The following is a 22,054-nucleotide window of genomic DNA, read 5'->3' on the forward strand; positions in this document are numbered from 1 at the left end:
ATAGGGTCTAGACTGCACGTGTGGATATGTGGTATCTACTGGCACACAAATTAATGGTGCAGAAGGCTAAGGATACTATCCTCATTTAAGCAGAACTAAAGGACAGTGCCATCATAGGACATATGGTAAAATTCTGCATCCTGGGAGAAAAAGGAGTGTTTATTTACTTGGAGACTCAAAAGAAGAATATGAAATGAAAATTATAAAGCAAATGAGTATTTTTTAAAAAATCTACTTAGTGTTTTGAATAACATTCAAGATGAGAGTTTAGCTATGAAATAGAAGCTGAGAGCTTTAAGGAAAGAATAGGCTTGTCATTAAACGAGAGCTGTTAGTGGAAGGTAGTCTGTGAAACCATCTAGAAGTATATAGAAAAGAAGACAACAGACTGAACCCTAAAACTCTTATATTTAAGAAGTACATTTCATTGCTACCTTCTAATTATAGACATTTTCCCAGGCATCTACTGTTTTCATGAATCCACTCTCACAATTAGCAGTTTCAAGCACACTACCTTTCTGCATATGACTACCAAACCTTTAACTCAGTTTCTTTCACTCTTCAGACTCCTATTTCTCACTGCTATGTACTTCTCCTTGAACACTACACAGACACCACAAATTCTGCAGATAAGTCAAAATAATAATTGCCCTTCAAGTTATTTTCTTTTTCTAACTTTACTTTTTTTGATGGTACCACCATCCAGTCATCCAGGATTAAGAAAGCCCAGACCCATTTTTAAGTTCCCCTCCTCCTCCCCTTGTTATACCAAACCCTCTAATTAACAGTGACATGCTCCCCTCTGAAAACGCTTAGTGTGGGCACTGTTTACATCCAACTTAGACTAATGCAGTAGCCTCCTAACTGGGTTCCTCTTCCATTATTTTGCTTCATCCTTCTTCATTTTTGGCCGTCGTTTCCCTATATACACTCCACATTGCAGCCAAATCACAACCTGCTATCTGATATTCTTTAAATATCTCCAACCCTCTTGTATTTATATTTGTTTCAATTCTTCTGTGTCCTCACCACCACCCACCCATCCACCCTGCCGCAATCTCCACCTTGCCTTCTCCTTGAACAATTTAAATCCATTTCAGGAGCCTTTTCTTTATTTCATTTAAGACCAAGCTTTTTTTTTCTTTCTTACAACATACCACATTTTGCCTCATAATCTTTGTACTTCTCTACTTGCTTTACTTTCCCAGGGCTCCCTGAAGGCAGGGGCAGTATCTTACTTAGCATTGTATCTGTTGTAGACCTAAAATGCTAGCGTGGACATCATCAAGAATCCATTATTTATTACAACAGATCCTCCAAAGGATTTTCCACTTACCTGAGTATTGTATCTCACACCTGGAAAATTAATACTCTAGAAGAAATATGAATTCTTATGCCAAGAGGAATCTCATGATTTCATAGGCTCTCAATTTTCGTAACTGGTTTCTCTTAGGAAAGTTAAATTTACCACCAAAAAGTTTCAAATGATGAAATTAGATGAAACAGAAATTCTTTGCTTTTGAAAGGAAGTGCTTTAAAAAGTAGAAATATTGAATGTTGTCCTAGTGTCTTCATACCAGGAGGCCAGGGATTGCAGGAAAAGGATCTTTTTTGTCTTCATTCACTTTCCTCCCTCAGTTTCTGAAACGATTCTGCAGAATTTCTTCTCATAAAAAAGCCGTGTGGATGAAAGGCTCTCGGTGCTGCAGCCAGGAGTCAGTGCTGTGCCTCTGAGGTGGAAGAGCCAACTTCAGGACACTGGTCAACAAGAGATCTCCCAGCTCCACGTAATATCAAACGGCGAAAATCTCCCAGGGATCTCCATCTCAACACCAACACCCAGCTTCACTCAATGACCAGCAAGCTACAGTGCTGGAAACCCTATGCCAGACAACTAGCAGGACAGGAACACAGCCCCACCCATTAGCAGAGAGGCTGACTAAAATCATAATAAGTCCACAAACACCCCAAAACATGCAGCCAGCCGTGGACCTGCCCACCAGAAAGACAAGATCCAGCCTCATCCACCAGAACACAGGCACAAGTCCCCTCCACCAGGAAGCCTACACAACCCACTGAACCAACCTTAGCCACTGGGGACAGACACCAAAAACAATGGGAACTACGAACCTGCAGCCTGCAAAAAGGAGACCCCAAACACAGTAAGATAAGCAAAATGAGAAAACAGAAAAACACACGGCAGATGAAGGAGCAAGATAAAAACCCACCAGACCTAACAAATGAAGAGGAAATAGCCAGTCTACCTGACAAATAATTCAGAATAATGATAGTAAAGATGATCCAAAATCTTGGAAATAGAATAGAGAAAATGCAAGAAACATTTAACAAGGACATAGAAGAATTAAAGATGAAACAAGCAACGATGACCAACACAATAAATGAAATTAAAAATACTCTAGAAGGGATCAATAGCAGAATAACTGAGGCAGAAGAACGGATAAGTGACCTGGAAGATAAAATAGTAGAAATAACTACTGCAGAGCAGAATAAAGAAAAAGAATGAAAAGAACTGAGGACAGTCTCAGAGACCTCTGGGACAACATTAAACGCACCAACGTTCGAATTATAGGGGTTCCAGAAGAAGAAGAGAAAAAGAAAGGGACTGAAAAAATATTTGAAGAGATTATAGTTGAAAACTTCCCTAATATGGGAAAGGAAATAGTTAAGTCCAGGAAGCACAGAGAGTCCCATACAGGGTAAATCCAAGGAGAAACACACCAAGACACATATTAATCAAACTGTCAAAAATTAAATACAAAGAAGACATATTAAAAGCAGCAAGGGAAAAACAACAAATAACACACAAGGGAATCCACATAAGGTTAACAGCTGATCTTTCAGCAGAAACTCTGCAAGCCAGAAGGGACTGGCAGGACATATTTAAAGTGATGAAGGAGAAAAACCTGCAGCCAAGATTACTCTACCCAGCAAGGATCTCATTCAGATATGATGGAGAAATTAACACCTTTACAGACAAGCAAAAGCTGAGAGAGTTCAGCACCACCAAACCACCTTTACAACAAATCCTAAAGGACCTTCTCTAGGCAAGAAACACAAGAGAAGGAAAAGATCTACAATAACAAACCCAAAACAATTAAGAAAATGGGAATAGGAACATACATATCGATAATTACCTTAAATGTAAATGGATTAAATGCTCCCACCAAAAGACACAGACTGGCTGAATGGATACAAAAACAAGACCCATATATATGCTGTCTACAAGAGACCCACTTCAGACCTAGAGATACATACAGACTGAAAGTGAGGGGATGGAAAAAGATATTCCATGCAAATGGAAATCAAAAGAAAGCTGGAGTAGCAATACTCATATCAGACAAAATAGACTTTAACATAAAGACTAATAGAAGACGCAAAGAAGGACACTACATAATGATCAAGAGATCGATCCAAGAAGAAGATATAACAATTGTAAATATTTATGCACCCAACATAGGAGCACCACAATACCTAAGGCAAATACTAACAGCCATAAAAGGGGAAATTGACAGTAACACATTCATAGTAGGGAATTTTAACACCCCACTTTCACCAATGGACAGATCATCCAAAATGAAAATAAATAAGGAAACCACAAGCTTTAAATGATACATTAAACAAGATGGACTTAATTGATACTTATAGGACATTCCATCCAAAAACAACAGAATACACATTTTTCTCAAGTGCTCATGGAACATTCTCCAGGATAGATCATATCTTGGGTCACAAATCAAACGTTGGTAAATTTAAGAAAATTGAAATTGTATCAAGTATCTTTTCCGACCACAGTGCTCTGAGACTAGATATAAATTACAGGAAAAGAGCTGTAAAAAATACAAACACATGGAAGCTACACAAAACACTACTTAATAACGAAGTGATCACTGAAATCAAAGAGGAAATAAAAAAAATACCTAGAAACAAATGACAATGGAGACACAACTACCCAAAACCTATGGGATGCAGCAAAAGCATTTCTGAGAGGGAAGTTTATAGCAATACAATCCTACCTTAAGAAACAGGAAACATCTCGATAAACAACCTAACCTTGCACCTAAAGCAATTAGAGAAAGAAGAACAAAAAAATCCCAATGTTAGCAGAAGGAAAGAAATCATAAAGATCAGATCAGATATAAATGAAAAAGAAATGAAGGAAACGATAACAAAGATCAATAAAACTAAAAACTGGTTCTTTGAGAAGATAAACAAAATAGATAAACCACTAGCCAGACTCATCAAGAAAAAAAGGGAGAAGACCCAAATCAATAGAATTAGAAATGAAAAGGAGAAGTAACAACTGACACTGCAGAAATACAAAAGATCATGAAGGATTACCACAAGCAACTCTATGCCAATAAAATGGACAACCTGGAAGAAATGGACATTCTTAGAAATGCACAACCTGCCAACACTGAATCAGGAAGAAATGGAAAATATGAACAGACCAATCACAAGCACTGAAATTGAAACTGTGATTAAAAATCTTCCAACAAGTAAAAGCCCAGGACCAGATGGCTTCACAGGCGAATTCTATCAAACATTTAGAGAAGAGCTAACACCTATCCTTCTCAAACTCTTCCAAAATATAGCAGAGGGAGGAACACTCCCAAACTCATTCTACAAGGCCACCATCACCCTGATACCTAAACCAGACAAGGATGTCACAAAGAAAGAAAACTACAGGCCAATATCACTGATGATCATAGATGCAAAAATCCTCAACAAAATACTGGCAAACAGAATCCAGCAGCACATTAAGAGGATCATACACCATGATCAGTTGGGGTTTATTCCAGGAATGCAAGGATTCTTCAATATATGCAAATCAATCAATGTGATACACCATATTAACAAATTGAAGGAAAACCATATGGTCATCTCAATAGATGCAGAGAAAGCTTTCGACAAAATTCAGCACCCATTGATGATAAAAACCCTGCAGAAAGTAGGCATAGAGTGAACTTTCCTCAACATAATAAAGGCCATATATGACAAACCCACAGCCAACATGATCCTCAATGGTGAAAAACTGAAAGCATTTCTTCTAAGATCAGGAACAAGACAAGGTTGCCCACTCTCACCACTCTTATTCAACATAATTTTGGAAATTTTAGCCAGAGCAATCAGAGAAGAAAAGGAAATAAAAGGAATCCAAATTGGAAAAGAAGATGTAAAGCTGTGACTGTTTGCAGATAACATGATCCTATACATAGAGAATCCTAAAGATGCTACCAGAAAACTACTAGAGCTAATCAATGAATTTGGTAAAGTAGCAGGATACAAATTTAATGCACAGAAATCTCTTGCATTCCTATACACTAATGATGAAAAATCTGAAAGTGAAATCAAGAAAACACTCCCATTTACCATTGCAACAAAAAGAATAAAATATCTAGGAATAAACCTACCTAAGGAGACGAAAGACCTGTATGCAGAAAATTATAAGACACTGATGAAAGAAGTTAAAGATGATACAAATAGATGGAGAGATATACCATGTTCTTGGATTGGAAGAATCAACATTGTGAAAATGACTCTACTACCCAAAGCAATATACAGATTCGATGCAATCCCTATCAAACTACCACTGGCATTTTTCACAGAACTAGAACCAAAAATTTCACAATTTGTATGGAAACACAAAAGACCCCGAATAGCCAAAGCAATCTTGAGAACGAAAAACGGAGCTGGAGGAATCAGGCTCCCTGACTTCAGACTATACTGAAAGCTACAGTAATCAAGACAGTATGGTACTGGCACAAAAACAAATATATAGATCAATGGAACAGGATAGAAAGCCCAGAGATAAACCCATATGCATATGGTCACCTTTATTTGATAAAGGAGGCAGGAATATACAGTGGAGAAAGGACAGCCTCTTCAATAAGTAGTGCTGGGAAAACTGGACAGGTACATGTGAAAGTATGAGATTAGAACACTCTCTAACACCATGCACAGAAATAAGCTCAAAATGGATTAAAGACCTAAATGTAAGGTCAGAAACTATCAAACTCTTAGAGGAAAACATAGGCAGAACACTCTGACATAAATCACAGCAAGATCCTTTTTGACCCACCTTCTAGAGAAATGGAAATAAAAGTAAACAAATGGGACCTAATGAAACTTCAAAGCTTTTGCACAGCAAAGGAAACCATAAACAAGACCAAAAGACAGCCCTCAGAATGGGAGAAAATATTTGCAAATGAAGCAACCGACAAAGGATTAATCTCCAGAATTTACAAGCAGCTCCTACAGCTCAATAACAAAAAAACAAACAACCCAATCCAAAAATGGGCAGAAGACCTAAATAGACATTTCTCCAAAGAAGATATACAGACTGCCAACAAACACATGAAAGAATGCTCAACATCATTAATCATTAGAGAAATGCAGATCAAAACTACAATGAGATATCATCTCACGGTAGTCAGAATAACTATCATCAAAAAATCTAGAAACAATAAATGCTGGAGAGGGTGTGGAGAAAAGGGAACACTCCTACACTGCTGGTGGGAATATGAATTTGTACAGCCACTATGGAGAACAGTATGGAGTTTCCTTAAAAAGCTACAAATGGAACTACCATATGACCCAGCAATCCCACTACTGGGCATATACCCTGAGAAAACCAAAATTCAAAAAGAGTCATGTTCCAAAATGTTCATTGCCGCTCTATTTACAATAGCCAGAAGATGGAAACAACCTAAGTGTCCATCATCGGATGAATGGATAAAGAAGATGTGGCACATATATACAATGGAATATTACTCAGCCATAAATATAAATGAAATTGAGTTATTTTTTTAGTGAGGTGGATGGACCTAGAGTCTGTCATACAGAGTGAAGTAAGTCAGAAAGAGAAAGACAAATACCATATTCTAACACATATATATGGAATTTAAGAAAAAAAATGTCATGAAGAACCTAGGGGCAAGACAGGAATAAGGACACAGACCTACTAGAGAATGGACTTGAGGATGTGGGGAGGGGGAAGGGTAAGCTGTGACAAAGTGCGAGAGTATCATGGGCATGTATACACTACGAATCGTAAAATAGATAGCTAGTGGGAAGCAGCCGCATAGCACAGGGAGATCAACTCGGTGCTTTGTGGCCACCTAGAGGGGTGGGATAGGGAGGGTGGGAGGGAGGGAGACGAAAGAGGGAAGAGATTTGGGGACATACGTCTATGTATAACTGATTCACTTTGTTATCAAGCAGAAACTAACACACCATTGTAAAGCAATTATACTCCAATAAAGATGTAAAAAAAAAAGATATATTAACATTTATGAGATTTTCTTTAGTACTTTACCATTGGGAAAACATTGTAAAAGTTGAATGATTTAAGTTATACCTTAAACTGTTACTTTACTTTGTTTATAAGGTGAAAATACATACTAAGAAAATGACATAAAATTTGACTAAAGCAGGTTAATCTTTGTAATCTAATGCTAAACTATCTCCTGAAAAAGTAAAATATTCTTGCTCCCTTTGGGTTTGTTGGAGATTTTAAGGAAATTTTGTTATTCACAATAGTTTTATGGATAAAAAAACTATAAGCTTAGGAAACTTTTGAAAATTTATAAAGTCTTAAAATTAAGTCAAGTTCAGTAGCATTGAATGTACTAGCTTAACTAGCTAGCTAGCTTGCTGGGTTCATTTCTTTTTTCAACTAATATTTATTATAGATGTACTAGGCAGAAAGGATTTAGGGAAAGGTGATCACCTCATAGAACTTTTATTCTAGTGAAACATCGAATATTAATGTTTGATAAACTGGAGTCATTGTAAAATAACTTCCCTAGTTTTGCTGTTTTCAAATTTCATATTTATGTGATGTTGATGAGGTCCGAGTAGATATGGTGAATATTTTGAAATCAGTCTCATTGAATTTTAGCTTATAATGAGGTAAGTAAACAAATTGAGCATTTAAGTGGCATTTTAGTGGACAGGCTGGATGAAAACTAGTTATTGCCCACGGTTACCTCTTAATATTCCGCCTTACAGACACTACAAAAACTGCTGATCTAAGTTGTTTTCCAAAAATAATTATAGCCAAAACATCTCTGTATGTTAGTGTTTATATTATTGATACATTCAGTGTAAAGAATGGGAGAACCATGTTCAAAAAGAATAGTTTTGTTTACGGTAACAAACTTTGACCTATTAAATGTTTTCTCATACTTAGCTAGTTATTTTTTCTTCTCTTGAAGTGTTTTCCTAAATTTATCTCTTTTGAATTTCTTTTATTTATTTATTTATTTATTGCTAATTTGGATATCTTAACATATGAAGATATGAGGAAGAGGATGAAGGATGAAAAGTCCCTAAGTAATACTATTTCTGATTGTAGTTTCCTATTTCAACTCATGTCTTATGGAAGACTGCCTTAGTAAAGTGGCTTTTTGGTGAAATTTTGTTTAGTTTTTAACAGTTGTTCATACTTTTCTCTGGTAACTGCCTCAATGTCTATTATATTTTAAAGCCCCCTCCCCCTTTGTCTCATACATAGGGGAAAATAGGAAATTACATATTTTTTAAGTCTTACCTATGAATTTCCACCATGATTTTCCATCGGCTGTAGTATGTAGTTAACTAAATGCTTATAAACCAGTGCTGCAATCTAATTTTTTTAAATGTACACTTTAAGCATATACAAAACTAACATCACCAGTGAGGGCAGATGGCTATCTAGATGTGCCTCTAGATAGGATACTTTATCTATGTAGTATTCTTACTAAGAATGTATAATATAAGTGTAATCATTAAGAACCATCAGACTGAAAATAGCCAACGTTTATTAGTAAAAAGTGGGGGGTGGGGCTTGTATTTTAAAATACTAACATCTTAAAAGACAAAAGAAAAGCTAGGAAGACAGTGACAACTGAATGTGATACTTGACCCTAGACTGCCTCCTGTACTGGAGGTGGGGAAATGATATAAAAGGACATTACTGGATTAATTCACAAAAGTTGGAGTACAGATAGTAGATTTAAGTATTATTTTAATGTTAAATTTACCAAAGTTATTAACTACAGTGGTTATGTGAGAGAATGTCCCTATTAGGAAATATATATATTGAAATATTACAGAGTAAAGGGCCAAAATATATGTGACTATTCCTTCAAGTCAGGGGGAGTGGAGATATATATGTATGTATGTGTATATATGGTTGGGGGGAGTGAAATTTTTTAAATGTAAATAGAAATATATCTATGTTTCTATATTTAGTATTCTCTATTTACTTATGTTTTATTTTTCAGGAAAGCAAAATAGATGAGCACCATTTTGTTGCAGTAGCTCTTAGGAAACCCAATGGATCTAGACATCAGGATGTAAGATTTTAAGATTTCCTTGATTTTTTTCTAAAAAGCATGTATTAAAGTTGAATTTGTTATTTATTGATGGAAATAATCATTTGGTTTATATCAGGTTAGAGGTTTGGGCATTTTTTTTTTTTTAATTATAGACTTTAGAAGTGTTCATTATCTAATCCTTAAGATCATCTGGGATTTCACAGAAATGTTTTAAAAGTATGTTACTTGCTTCTTCACATTCAAATACACTTAAATATGACAAAAAATTTTGGTGGTACTGTCCTAGTATTCATATATTCAGTAGATATTCAAGATAATCACTGTCTTGGTCATCTTAACAGTGGTTTATTTCCTGGTGAATTGGGGCTGTCTTTGAATATTAAGGGTACCAAGTTGAGGGATAGTGAGTAATGGAATTATCTGTCAAATTGAACTCCTTCCCCTTTTTATAATACTCTCCTAAATTATTTCCAAAGTGTCAAAAATGTGAGAGATCTTGTGATATATTCTAGCATAACATCAATTCTTCCAATCAAAATCGATTTTTACTTTCTTCTGCTAATTAATTGGTAAGTTGAGAAATTTTTTAAAAAAGAAACCTTAGGGTCTTGACTCTCAGCCTACATATAGCTGTGATTCTGTGGAAGTATTTATTTAAGGAATACTGATAATGTCACAATAATTGAAACTATATGCTTATTACTATTTTTAGGGAATCTGCATGAGAGAATGTAGTGTGATCAATATGTATGCATCATTACTTTTAGAAAAAAAGCTCAGTCTACAGATCATGCCTTTGACAGATTAAAAAGATTAAAATTCTTCATAGATTATTTTCTTTTAAAAGAATGACATGTTAAAATTGACCCCTGTAATCTGAAGATGTTCCAACCCAGGTTACCTGTCCTTGTGTGCTGAAGTCTCAGCATTACCCTTTCTGCTAATACCTTATGATTCCATAGAGCTTTATATTTTTTGTAATGTCTGCACATGGCAGTACTTTCTTTTTATTTCCCTGGAGACAGCCTATTTAGGCAGCACTGGCATAGTGAGAAAAGGGTGAGGGTACTATTCAGAAGACCTGGCTGAGTTTCAGGCTCAGGTCTACCATTTAACCTGTGTTGTAAGCTTGTATAAATTGATTGATCTTACTGAGCCTCAATTTCCCCATCTATAGAGTTGAGGTAACAACCATATCAGCACAGTTATGAGAATTACATCATATAAAATAGATATTAACCTTGTAAAAGCACTGTAGAAGACCCAAGTACTATCTTTAGTAGAATGTATAGAATGTTAAAGACAGTCCACACTGGGCTGAGTTGTGAACAAGGGCTCTATCACGGAGTATAAGATATAGTTTAAATTTAGTGTTGAATGAGTCATTTCCTAATGAAGTGTTGCATCTCTGTGTGGTTATGGGTATTTTATCAGACGCACCCTCTAGAGTATTTCTCAAAAGTTTGCCTGGTGGTCCCTCTCTATCAGAATAACCCACCTGCTTGTTAAAGTTATATATTTTGGGATCCTTTTTGACTCATCTACTGAATCAGAATTTTTGGATGTGTGGCTCAGTAAATCTACATTTTAAACAAATACCACAGGTTATTTTTATCTACAAAAAGTTTGAGAATCAGGTTATTTCATATTTTTCTTGATTTGTTATATTGGCAACACTAATATAAGGAGTAGAAGCAATTATCTAGAAATGCTACTGTGTTGTAATTTAATGTTATTGAAGTATAATTTAATATTGCTGAAATGTGATTACTGATTTCTTATTTTCCTAATTACAAAATTGACCATAAGATTAATATGCAGTATAACATTGAGGTAATCTAATTTTTTTACCCTTTTAGGTTTCATTTCAAGGTGATTCTAAACCAACCCAGAGGCAGTTTACTATTCTCACCTTTAATGATTTAATATCATCTGCTGTTCCTATGACCCCTGAAGATCCTTCATTTTGGGACTGTTTTTGCTTCACAGAAGAAATTTCAATACGAAATGGTACAAAGTCATGATATGATTTTCTAAGTAAAAATGGAAATGAAAACTGTAATCTTCTGTATTCACTAAAAAATAAATGCCTGAGAGTATCAAATTTTATTTCACAAAACAGTTTAAAAAAGAAGAAACAACTTTTCCTATTAAAAAGGCAGACTCCCAGTTCAGGATAGCTCACTAGAATGCATGTTTACCTCTTCTTCCTCCCCAAAATCGCATTGGATTTACTGAAGAAATAGAAACTGGTGGGAGAATCTTAAAGTGATATATGTTCATTTTAGAAAGCAACAGAAAATGTGAATTCACAAGAAGGGAACATTCGAATTCCTATCTTTCAGAGATAACTATTTCAGAGGTAACTATCTTCCCAGACCTTTTTCTTGGCAAACGATTCCATATTAACATAGTTACTCTTTTTTTAAATGGGAACATACTATTTTTAATTTTTTTTTCTCTGAACTGTACATCTACTGTTCATAAATAGACTGCTGTAGCGTAACTTTTAGTGACTCTAAAGTATTGTGTTGTACGGTTTCTATCAGGATGCTATTGACCAGAGGTAATAATGTTCAAATATAATCGACTTAAATAACCAAGGACATTTATTGTCTCACATAAACAGTTCAGAGGTGTCATTAAGGACGCTTTTTTTTGCCTAGCCTCAGCTTATTGGTTTTGCCTTAGGCTTGTCTCCCTCGTGGTTGTAAGAGCTGCTGCTGTAACTTCCAGCTTCACATCTTCATAAAAATTGTATCTAAAAGGCAGGAAAGGCTGTTTTTCCTCTCACATCTCAGTTTTGTCAGTGAGGAAGATTTTTTCCTCTTAAGAGCCCCCAGAAAATTTCCACAAAGTTTCTGTTGACTCAGATCAGGTCACTGAGAAAGTTGACCTCTGACACTTTTGGGTTGGGTAAGGAAGAAGCTAAGGCAAAGTCTGGGGGAATGACATCTAGGGGAAGCCCAGTGTCTGCCATAATGGAGGTGTGCCACAATTTACTCATTCTTTCTTCTGTGTTAGACATTTTGAATGTCTGCAGTTTTTACTATAAGCAGTGATTTGTTGAATATCCTTGTAACCACATTTTGAGGTACGTTTAATTATGTCCTTAAGAAAGTAAATTTCTAGAAATGGAATGATTGGTTCAAAGGAATTAAATAAACATTTTTAGAGCTTCTATAAGTATTGCCAAATCGTTCTCTAAAAAGGCTGTACAACTTATACTTCTAGTTATTGTTATATGTGTGACCACTCTCTCACCCCCCACCTACATACTCTCTGGTCATCTGTAGATAGGATCTTTTTTAAAAAAATTAATCTATGCCAAAATAGGTGAAAAATGGTACCTTATTTTTTAAATTTGTGTTTCTTTCATTACAAATGAGGTTGGTATGTCAGTGTTGCTATTCGCTGTTCGTATTCTTTTTTTATAAACGTCCTGTTCATTATCTTAGCCTGTTTCTATTTTGGTAAATAAGACTTAATTTAAAGTGGAAACATTATATATAAGATGCCAAGACCATCATATTGATGACAGAATCTATTTTGTGGTTGTAGTGCATGTCTTGGGGAGTTAAAGTCTTATAATTGTTGAATGTCAAGAAGTGAAATAGTTTCATTGGTTAAAAGTTGTGTGTAAATTGTATAAAATTAGATACTTTGCTTAAGTAAAAAAAAAATTTGGAATGTTTTATAATTTTTTATTTCATTAAGCATGCCCATATATTCCAAGCATAGTAAATAACATGTTTTAAAAAGATCAAATAGCATTTATAGTAGAGGAAGCATTGTTATCCCTAGCATGAGTGTAATGGTGATGTGAAAAATTGTCATCTTTCTTGTCATTATAATAATAAAATAATTAACATTATTGAATTTTTATGAGTCAGGTACCATGCTAGATTTCTGGGGGTGTGGGGGTGGGGGGTTCTGTTATTTCTTAAAGTTTCACATAGAGTCAAATGGATTCACATAGTTTAGAATCAAATAGATCTATAAAAAATTCTTTTTCTAAATGAAAAATACCACTCCCTTGACCTTCCTCTCCTATTTCCTGTCCCCAGAGCAAGCTGTTTCACTGGTTTTATTTTGTTGTTATTTATTACCATATCTTCAGGTAACATGCTTATATTGCTTTTACTTGTTTTCAGTTTGAGGTATTTCTTTAATTCCTGATACAAAGCTTTGTTCTTCTGCTTCCCAACCATTGCACTTACCCTTCCTGCTCCCCTTTTCCCAGCATATGTAATTCAGTGTTTACATTATTGACTGTGATTAAGAATGTTTACATCATTAAGATTACTGTAACACTGTACAGCTAAGTGATGTGTTATTCTTACCCTGTACTGCATTTTTATTTCCTTGACTTAATAATTTATTTTGTTTACATAGGTTTCTATATACTTATTGCTAATTAAATCCAAAACTCTATGTTCAGACATACCAGTTGTTTTATCAGTTTCATCCATCTTGAAGAAATTGCTTCTGGAGCAATAATCTGTTTTGTCCAGTCTGGACTTTTTACCTTCTGTGACTGGTGCACAGCTGTCATCTTGGAATCTCTTTTCACCATCATCCTAGGGGGCTTCCCTGGTGGCGCAGGGGTTGAGAGTCCGCCTGCCGATGCAGGGGACGCAGGTTCGTGCCCCGGTCTGGGAAGATCCCACATGCCGCGGAGCGGCTGGGCCCGTGAGCCATGGCCGCTGAGCCTGAGCGTCCAGAGCCTGTGCTCCGCAGCGGGAGAGCCACAACAGTGAGAGGCCCGCGTACCGCAAAAACAAAACAACAACAACATCATCCTAGGAATTGCTTGTGTCTCCCCTATATTGGATTCCCTGATTTCCCATTTCCTATATCTCATGTCTGTCTTAGATTTACTCCTTCATTTGTGTGGATCATATCCTCAAGTAGCTTCCTGAGAACAAATGGGGCACAGGAGATACATTTTTTTGCAGAGTGGTATAGGAGATCTAACTACAGATGGCATTCACCATATCAACACTACCCTTTGCTGCCGTCCACACTCGCACTATTCCTGAGCTCATTTTGGACAGTTTTAGTTTCTTTGTACAGTAAACATAATTCAGCTCTGGCAAAAAAAATGGTTTCTGTTAATAGTTTCCTGCATAGTAACTCTGATGGATCTATGTGTGGATCTATGTGTGTACGTATGCACATACACATATTCACATACCCCTTGCTATTCAAACTCAGGAACTGAATAGATTTGGATATATTTTTCAATTAAAGTATTCACCATCCTTACTACTAAGTATCTGAACCTCAGAAACTAATTAGATTTGGGTAACTAAATAGCCTCGCTGGCTGAAGGACTGCCAACTGAACTTGAACAACTAAACAGATTTATACATACATGTATATACATACATCTTTGATCAAAACTATGCCTAAAAACAGTTCCATCTCCTAGTACTAGATCATATTAAAAGGGATGTGAAGAGAGCTAATAATTATTTCATTTTATGGGGAAAATATGCCATCAGTGTTTGTGAATTTGGGATTGGCAGAAGTCTTTGGACATATCTCCAATTAATATTCTTTGTCTGAGAGTGTTTATAGTAGAATACCTGTCTTCCTTTGTAAGTGCTTCACATGTATCAAGCTCTTCAATCCTTATAACCTTATAGGGTAAGTCCTATTATCCTCAGTATACTGGTGGGAAAAATAAGGTACTGAGATGTTAAGCAACTTACTAAATAAAGATCATACCACCATTATACAGTGGACTCCATATTTGAACCAGATAGCCTAGATCCAGAGTCTGAACTGTGCTCTACTAAATTCAGTGATTTGCTGTAAATGAATGTAAGCAATCCTGGGGCAGGAATGCTTGGGCCTGGGAGCCTTTATTTGTAGTTTTTGCTGATTTCATGAAATAATGCCAGGTGTGTCACCAACAACTAGTTTAACACTATTTTGCCATATCTGCGTCAAATTTTTTATCCCAAAGATACTGCTAAATAGCTCTCACCCCTGAAACCAAGCAGGACTCTGTGGGGCTCTTGGGCATGGAAGCCTTTCTGTGTTCCCTCTTTCTTGTTTGTAGGGAATAGGCAATAGGCTTGTCTCCATGACCTTCCCTGAGTTGCAAAGGGCAGATTCAAACAGCTGCTAATCAGGTGAGGGAGGGGATGCAGAGACAAGGGAGGAGCAGTCAAACAATAGTGCAGGGTCCTAGTTCTGCCTCAAGGGATACACATAACAATATCTTTGAGCTCTTCTGCAGAACTAAAACCCCCAACAAATGGAAGTTATTAACTACTTGATGAAGCATTCTTTATTCCAGAGAGAAGGTCACAGTTGGATAACATCCAGGACCACAAGAAGCTCATCAGGAGAACACCTGAGGCCATATTAAAGGAATGCAGGCCCTGCACACACCCTGATCTTTATCAGCAACCTCACCCTTGAACCATTGTTGTAAAACTCCTCACCAAATCCTTCCAGGTTGGGACACAGTTTTGAGGGCATTAGCCCACTGTGTCCCCCTTTGCCCGGCAAAGCAATAAAGTTCTTTTCTACTTCACACAAAACTCTGTCTCCAAGATTCAATTCAGCGCCAGTGCACAGAGGCTAAGTTTCGGCATCACCCCCAGTCCTATTCCTTTTTCCCTCTCCAGAGGTAACTTGTATCACTTGTAGTTTTATGCACTTAACTACTTGTGTATGCATCCATAGTCTGTGCATAGTGTTATGTACTTATATCCTGTATTTTCCTATTAGAATGGAAACATCAGGATTGGATGTCTTAAAAGTGACAACAGTGTAAGAATAATCAGCTCACTTAAGCAGAAATTTAAAGGACATTATACATACCCTTAGGGGTTAGCAGTCACCCTTAGGAGTTACAATAGGACACCTGGAGGCATTCATTTTAATCTAAATTTTCAGAAAGAATATGATGAAAGCAATACAGATAATAGTAAAATAGAATGCAAACTTGCCCAAGTTTTAAGACAAGTTGCAGGGGACTGCAAAGGAATTTTCCTGCCTAGGAATATGCAGTCACTGTTCTTTTAGGATCATTCTTCAGTGGAAAAGTTAGAAAGGAACCAACATTAGGGAACCAACATTAGGGGGATGAAAAGTGCAATTTGTTGAATACTTAATCAGAAGTAGAGCCTAACGCTTGGCATAGTGCACACCTTTGCAGGTCACCTCTGAGAAAGTACCCATGTGCTAGGTGTAAGGCCACTCTTCTACTGGCCTAGACCTTAAGCAGTAGGCTAGTAGAAGCCCAGAAGTTTGGTGGTCCTAACAGTACCATGTTATTTCTGTTGATACTTAGCACTCTTTCTGTGCTCTTCCTAGTACTGCCTTAGCAGGAAGCCTGCTAAACTGGCTCTCCCCCCTCTAAATCTACTCTACCCTTCACCCTGCTCAGTACCCTGGGAAGTTGACTTCTATGCCCAATATTAACCAGAATCCCTTTTCCTTGGTTGAGTGTTGCAAATGGGAGAAACCATTAGGAGAAGACTGGGTGGGAAGGGAAAGAGGTCAGGGAGTGTATTTTCTTGCCTTCCTCCCATGCAGTGGTTTGGAAATAGCTGTATTCCTCTACATCACAGCTCCTGACATAGCCCAGAAGTAGATCTCATAGGTTCAGCAACCAGTTTTCCTTGCCTTTTCTTCTTTTGAGTAGAAACATCTTGCTCTTGCTTAGCCCAGGCTGCTTCACCATCTCTTGTAATTTCCTTTATCCTTGCCTACACTCTGCTCACTCAATTTGGGTGTGCCATCTGTTTCCTGCTGCAGACCTGTATAATATAGTAATTTGTACCATGAGTAGCTCCTAGAAACACAGCCTCAAAGTAGGATTCTGGAATTGCATGCATTTGGTGGATATACAAATACCTTCCTTGTCAGGGGAAATGGATACTTGTGGCAAGAGGTGATTTCACATTTACTCACATTATCACTAGTGGTGGTGTGAGGTGTTGGAAGACAGGAAAATCAAGTGGATGTGGCATTTTGTCACTATGGCCATGATGGGGATTACAGAGGCTGTTGTGAGGGCTAGTAGTTCTGTTTTGTTTCTTTTGTTTCTTTTTTGATTTTTGGCCACACGACACAGCATGTGGGATCTTAGTTCCCCAACCAGGGATCGAACCCATGCCCCCAGAGTGCCAAGGAAGTCACGGGCTAGTCATTTTGGATGTCCAGGATGTACACACAGGAAAAAGGATAAATTGAAAGCAAGCGTGAAACATCAGAAAACTTATTATGGCAGCTTTAGGGGAATATCTTGTCTTTTGTAGCTGACAGAAGCAACCCCTTCTGTCTGAGGGAAACAGTCTTACCCCAACTGCCATACACCCAAGAAAAAAAGCTTTCAGTGACTTCACCTAAGAAAATTCTTTCATAAGGGGATATCAGGATCCACACCTACTATCCATCTTTACACTCCGGAAAATAATCAATTAGATGCCAGCATATCCCAGACGAGTACAAGATTAGGCCCAAGAGAAGGCACCTGTACAGGATATTATCACATTGCACTGGTAGGAGTCTGGGGAACAAGTATGGGAGTAGATTCTAAGGGTATTAAACCAAAAAGGATGACATAAGATAGGCCAGGCATATTGATATTGGTGTATTCACACAGGAAACGTGATTTAACGTATTGGCTTGAGAACCTGGAAATGATGGTAACATTGACACAATAGCTGCCTACAGTCAACTAGTTGGAAATGTCAGAACTTTCCCAGAGTACTATAAAGGGAAGAGTCCAGAGTCTTAGGGAGAGGGGAATGTGGATCTATTCTGTGTGAACTTGCTCATTACCACAAACGTGGTTGCTTACAAGAATGGAAATGTATTCTATCACAGTTCTGGAGGCTAGAAGTCTAAAATTAGTTTCACTGGGCTGAGATTAAGGTGTCAGCAGGGCCATACTCCCTCTGGAGGCTCTAGAGCTCCAGGGGAGAATCTATTCCTTGCCTGTTAGCTTCTGGTGGCTGCCAACATCCCTAGGTTTGTGTTCATGTCACTCAATTCTTTGTCTCCATGAACATATGGCCTCCTCTTCAGCATGTGTCAAATCTCCCTCTGTCTCTCTCTTTTAAGGATGGTTGTGATTGAATTTAGGGCCACTCAGATAATCCAGGATTCAAGTTTCCTAACCAAATCACATTTATTTCCCATATAAATAATATTTGCAGGTTCCTGAGATTAGGACTTGACATTTTTGGGGACCATTATCCAGTCTACTATTATGTAGTAAATTGTTAAATTACGGTAGATCTATACCATGGGATACTAACTCAGCAATAAAAGGGAATGAACTATTGAAACACTTTACAACCTGGATGAGTGGCCAAAGAATTATGCTGAGTGAAAAAAATAGCCAATTATGAAAGCATACATAGTGTATGATTCTATTTATACAACATTCTTTAAATGACAAAATTATAGAAATGGAGAGCTGATTAGTGACTGCCAGGGTTTAAAGAGGTGGTGGAGACAGGAAGGAGGTAGGTATGGCTGTAGTAGGACATGAGGGATCCTTGTTGAGATGTTAATGTTATGTATTTTGATTGTCAATATCAAAATGCTGATTGTAATATTGTTCTACAGTTTTGCGTGCAAAGAGTACACAGGATATCTCTAGTATTTTACAGCTACATGTAAATTTACAATTATGTCAAAATAAAATGCTTAATTTAAAAAGTGCTACTCAACAAGAAAAAAAACAACCCAATCAAAAAATGGGCAGAAGACCTAAAAAAAAGGGTACAGGGGCTTCCCTGGTGGTGCAGTGGTTAAGAATCGGCCTGCCAAAATGCAGGGGACACAGATTCGAGCCCTGGTCCAGGAAGATCCCACATGCCCCGGAGCAACTAAGCCCGTGCACCACAGCTACTGAGCCTGTGCTCTAGAGCCCACGAGCCACAACTACTGAGCCCATGCACCTAGAGTCCATGCTCCGCAGCAAGAGAAACCACCGCAATGAGAAGCCCACGCACTGCGATGAAGACCCAACGCAGCCAAAAATAAAATTAATTAATTTTAAAAAAAATTTGTAAAAGGGTACCAATGAACTTAATAACTTTTGTTATTTACAAAACAGAAATAGAGTCACAGATGTCGAAAACAATCTTATGGTTACCGGGGTGGGGGGTAGCGGGGAGGGATAAATTGGGAGATTGGGATTGACATATACACTACTATATAAAAAATAGATTAATAAGGACCTATTGTATAGCACAGGGAACTTTACTCAACACTCTGTAATGTCCTATATGGGAAAAGAATCTTAAAAAGGGTGGATATATGTATATGTATAACTGATTCACTTCACTGACAGCAGAAAGTAACATAACATGTAAATCAACTATACTCCAATAAATTAAAAAAAAAAAAACTTTGGGAAAGCAAAATAAATAAATAAGAGGGGAGGGGAAAGCAGCCATGTCAATGGCAAAGAGAGAGGCAGTAGTTACTAAAAAACCTAGCCTAGGATCCCTGGCAGCAATGAAAAAGAAGGATTTTTGGTACTTTGAGATAAAGCTCTCTCATCTAGCATTTATATAGAGAACACTGAATGCTAACAGCACTTTCTGTTTTAACTCATTTAGGAGTACTCTGTAAATTATAAAACACTATAAGAAGATAAAATGATAATAAACTATTCTGTATATATTCTAGACATGCAAATAAATCTACAATCCTCCGACCAAAAAATAACCATGTATAATTTCTGCATAATCATCAGCTGTATATAGAGTATATAGAGTTTGAGCTTCCTCTCTTACCCTGATATTTCTAGTCTCTCATTAAAAGTGTCAAGTGTCATTAAGCCAATAAACTCAAACTTTATAGCTAGTTAATTTATACTTGCTCTTCCATTTCAGGTCATTTAATCATTAGTCAAATATTTGGGTGAAGTTTTGTATTTGATAATATTTTAGGGAGCACTGCCACCTGCCAAAGAGTTGCTAATCATGCCCATGATGTCTTTGGATTATCAAATAAATAGTTTATTCAATAAGAGTTTTGTCTATTACTCTTACCATCATAAAACCAGAACTGTACTTAACTTCTCAAATCCTTTCCTCCTCAGCCATGGAAGGTACTCAAGGCTCAGCCCAAGGAGCCTGCTCAGAGTTATCTTCTTTGCACAGGACTTAGTCTGAGAGCCATCACTTGGACTTCTCAGGCTTATTTTTATATCCTCCTGTTTTGCATTTTATATAAGAATTTCATTTTGCAGCTACATTTTGTTAAGTAGTTTAAGCTATGCTTGGCATTATGAGCAAAGAATCCAGCATAGGAGAAATGCCTTTTGAATTGTTTCTCATAGAATTTCTGTATATGGAGACAATGAACACTAGACAAAGAAAACACTCTCAAACTCATTTTACTAGCTTTTAAAACAATGTTGTATAAAAATAAACCAAAGAAATGAGTATAATACAAATCAGATGAAACATCAATACACTTGGTTGTATCTAATTTTACAGGATCTTAATAGTTTATATTGGGTTTTTCAATGCTCAAGACAAAATAAATAAATAAAAAGTCCTGCAGTTTGAGCACTAATGTATAACCAGTGCTTTTCTACATTCTTTGCTGTTATGAGTAGAGAATGCATAAAGCTGAGCTGGATTCATTGTTTGGATTAAAATTAATCTTTGGGCAGCCAGATGGTTTTTATTTTCACACATTTTATTTAAATTTTTCTCATCTCTGAAGTCAGTCTCAAGATTTATGAGTTTTGTAAATACTTATAAAGGTTTCTGTTTGTTTGTTTTAATTGAGCCACAGAGGTGCCCTATGGGACATTCAATCCCAGGTTTGGGGAAAACAGTAAACAGGTAACTTGGTCATTTCCATATAACCTGACAAAGAGAGGGTTGCTTTATCAATGAATAAATTCATCTTCTTTTTTAGACATCAGCTATTTTTTTAGTTCACCAATCTGTGTATGACAAGTCCATCAGAAGGATTAAGCATCTGGTTTAACTTTTCCATTAAACGTCCCTTTTTGACTTTTAGTAGATTTAGGCAAAGCTTGCGGGAAGACTTTTAAGTAACAATACTGCTCTTAAAGAGTTAAGAATTACCATCAAAGTAATTTACTGCTTAAAATCCTTCCAATGGCTTCCAATAATCTATAGAATAAAATTCAAATCCATTAGCCTGTTACATTATTGATGACCACCACCCTCCCTACCACTCACATCTAATTGTAGCCCTCCTTGCAGCCAACTTGTGAACCTTAGAAGCTAATTATTATTCCACCTAATTCACCCCTACCCAACACTGACAGTCAATGTTCCAAGCTGTTTTCTATCTCTCTACATTTGCTGCTACTTCACACTGCCTTCCCCACCTATTAGCTGAACAAATAATTCTTTTAAGAATCAGACCAATTGGACAATCTAGAAAAAATGAATAAATTCCTGGAAAAATACAACCTATCAATCATGAAGAAATAGAAAATATGAACAAAACAGTGAGTAAGGAAATTGAAGTGGTAGTCAAAAACTTCCCAAAAAAGAAAATCCTGGGACCGATGTCTTCACTGGTAAATTCTACCAAACATTTAAAGAAGAACTAATACCAATTCTTCCAAAAAAAGTTGAAGAGAAGAAAACACTCTCAAACTCATTTTACAAGGCCAGGATTACTCTCATACCAAAGCCAGACAAGGTCACTACAAGAAAAGAAAATTACAGGCCAAATGT

The 22,054-nt window shown here is 36.8% G+C and overlaps 1 protein-coding gene across 5 annotated transcripts in view; it reads left to right on the forward strand.

The window, feature by feature from the left end:
• Positions 1-15,898, forward strand: part of AASDHPPT (aminoadipate-semialdehyde dehydrogenase-phosphopantetheinyl transferase) — a 34,249-nt gene extending 18,351 nt beyond the window's left edge. For 4 of the 5 annotated variants that reach the window (XM_067750899.1, XM_067750898.1, XM_067750895.1 and 1 more), the window contains exons 5-7: positions 9,288-9,359; positions 11,201-11,351; positions 15,652-15,898. In XM_067750899.1, coding sequence (XP_067607000.1) covers positions 9,288-9,359; positions 11,201-11,351; positions 15,652-15,776 — 348 coding nt within the window. In that variant the 3' untranslated portion in view covers positions 15,777-15,898. Of the gene's footprint in view, positions 1-9,287; positions 9,360-11,200; positions 13,221-15,651 lie in introns of those variants that run through there. The other variant, XM_067750896.1, reaches the window with a different exon arrangement.
• Positions 15,899-22,054: the final 6,156 nt, after the last annotated feature.

Source organism: Pseudorca crassidens, chromosome 9, assembly GCF_039906515.1.
Source record: "Pseudorca crassidens isolate mPseCra1 chromosome 9, mPseCra1.hap1, whole genome shotgun sequence".
Classification (NCBI taxonomy): domain Eukaryota; kingdom Metazoa; phylum Chordata; class Mammalia; order Artiodactyla; family Delphinidae; genus Pseudorca; species Pseudorca crassidens.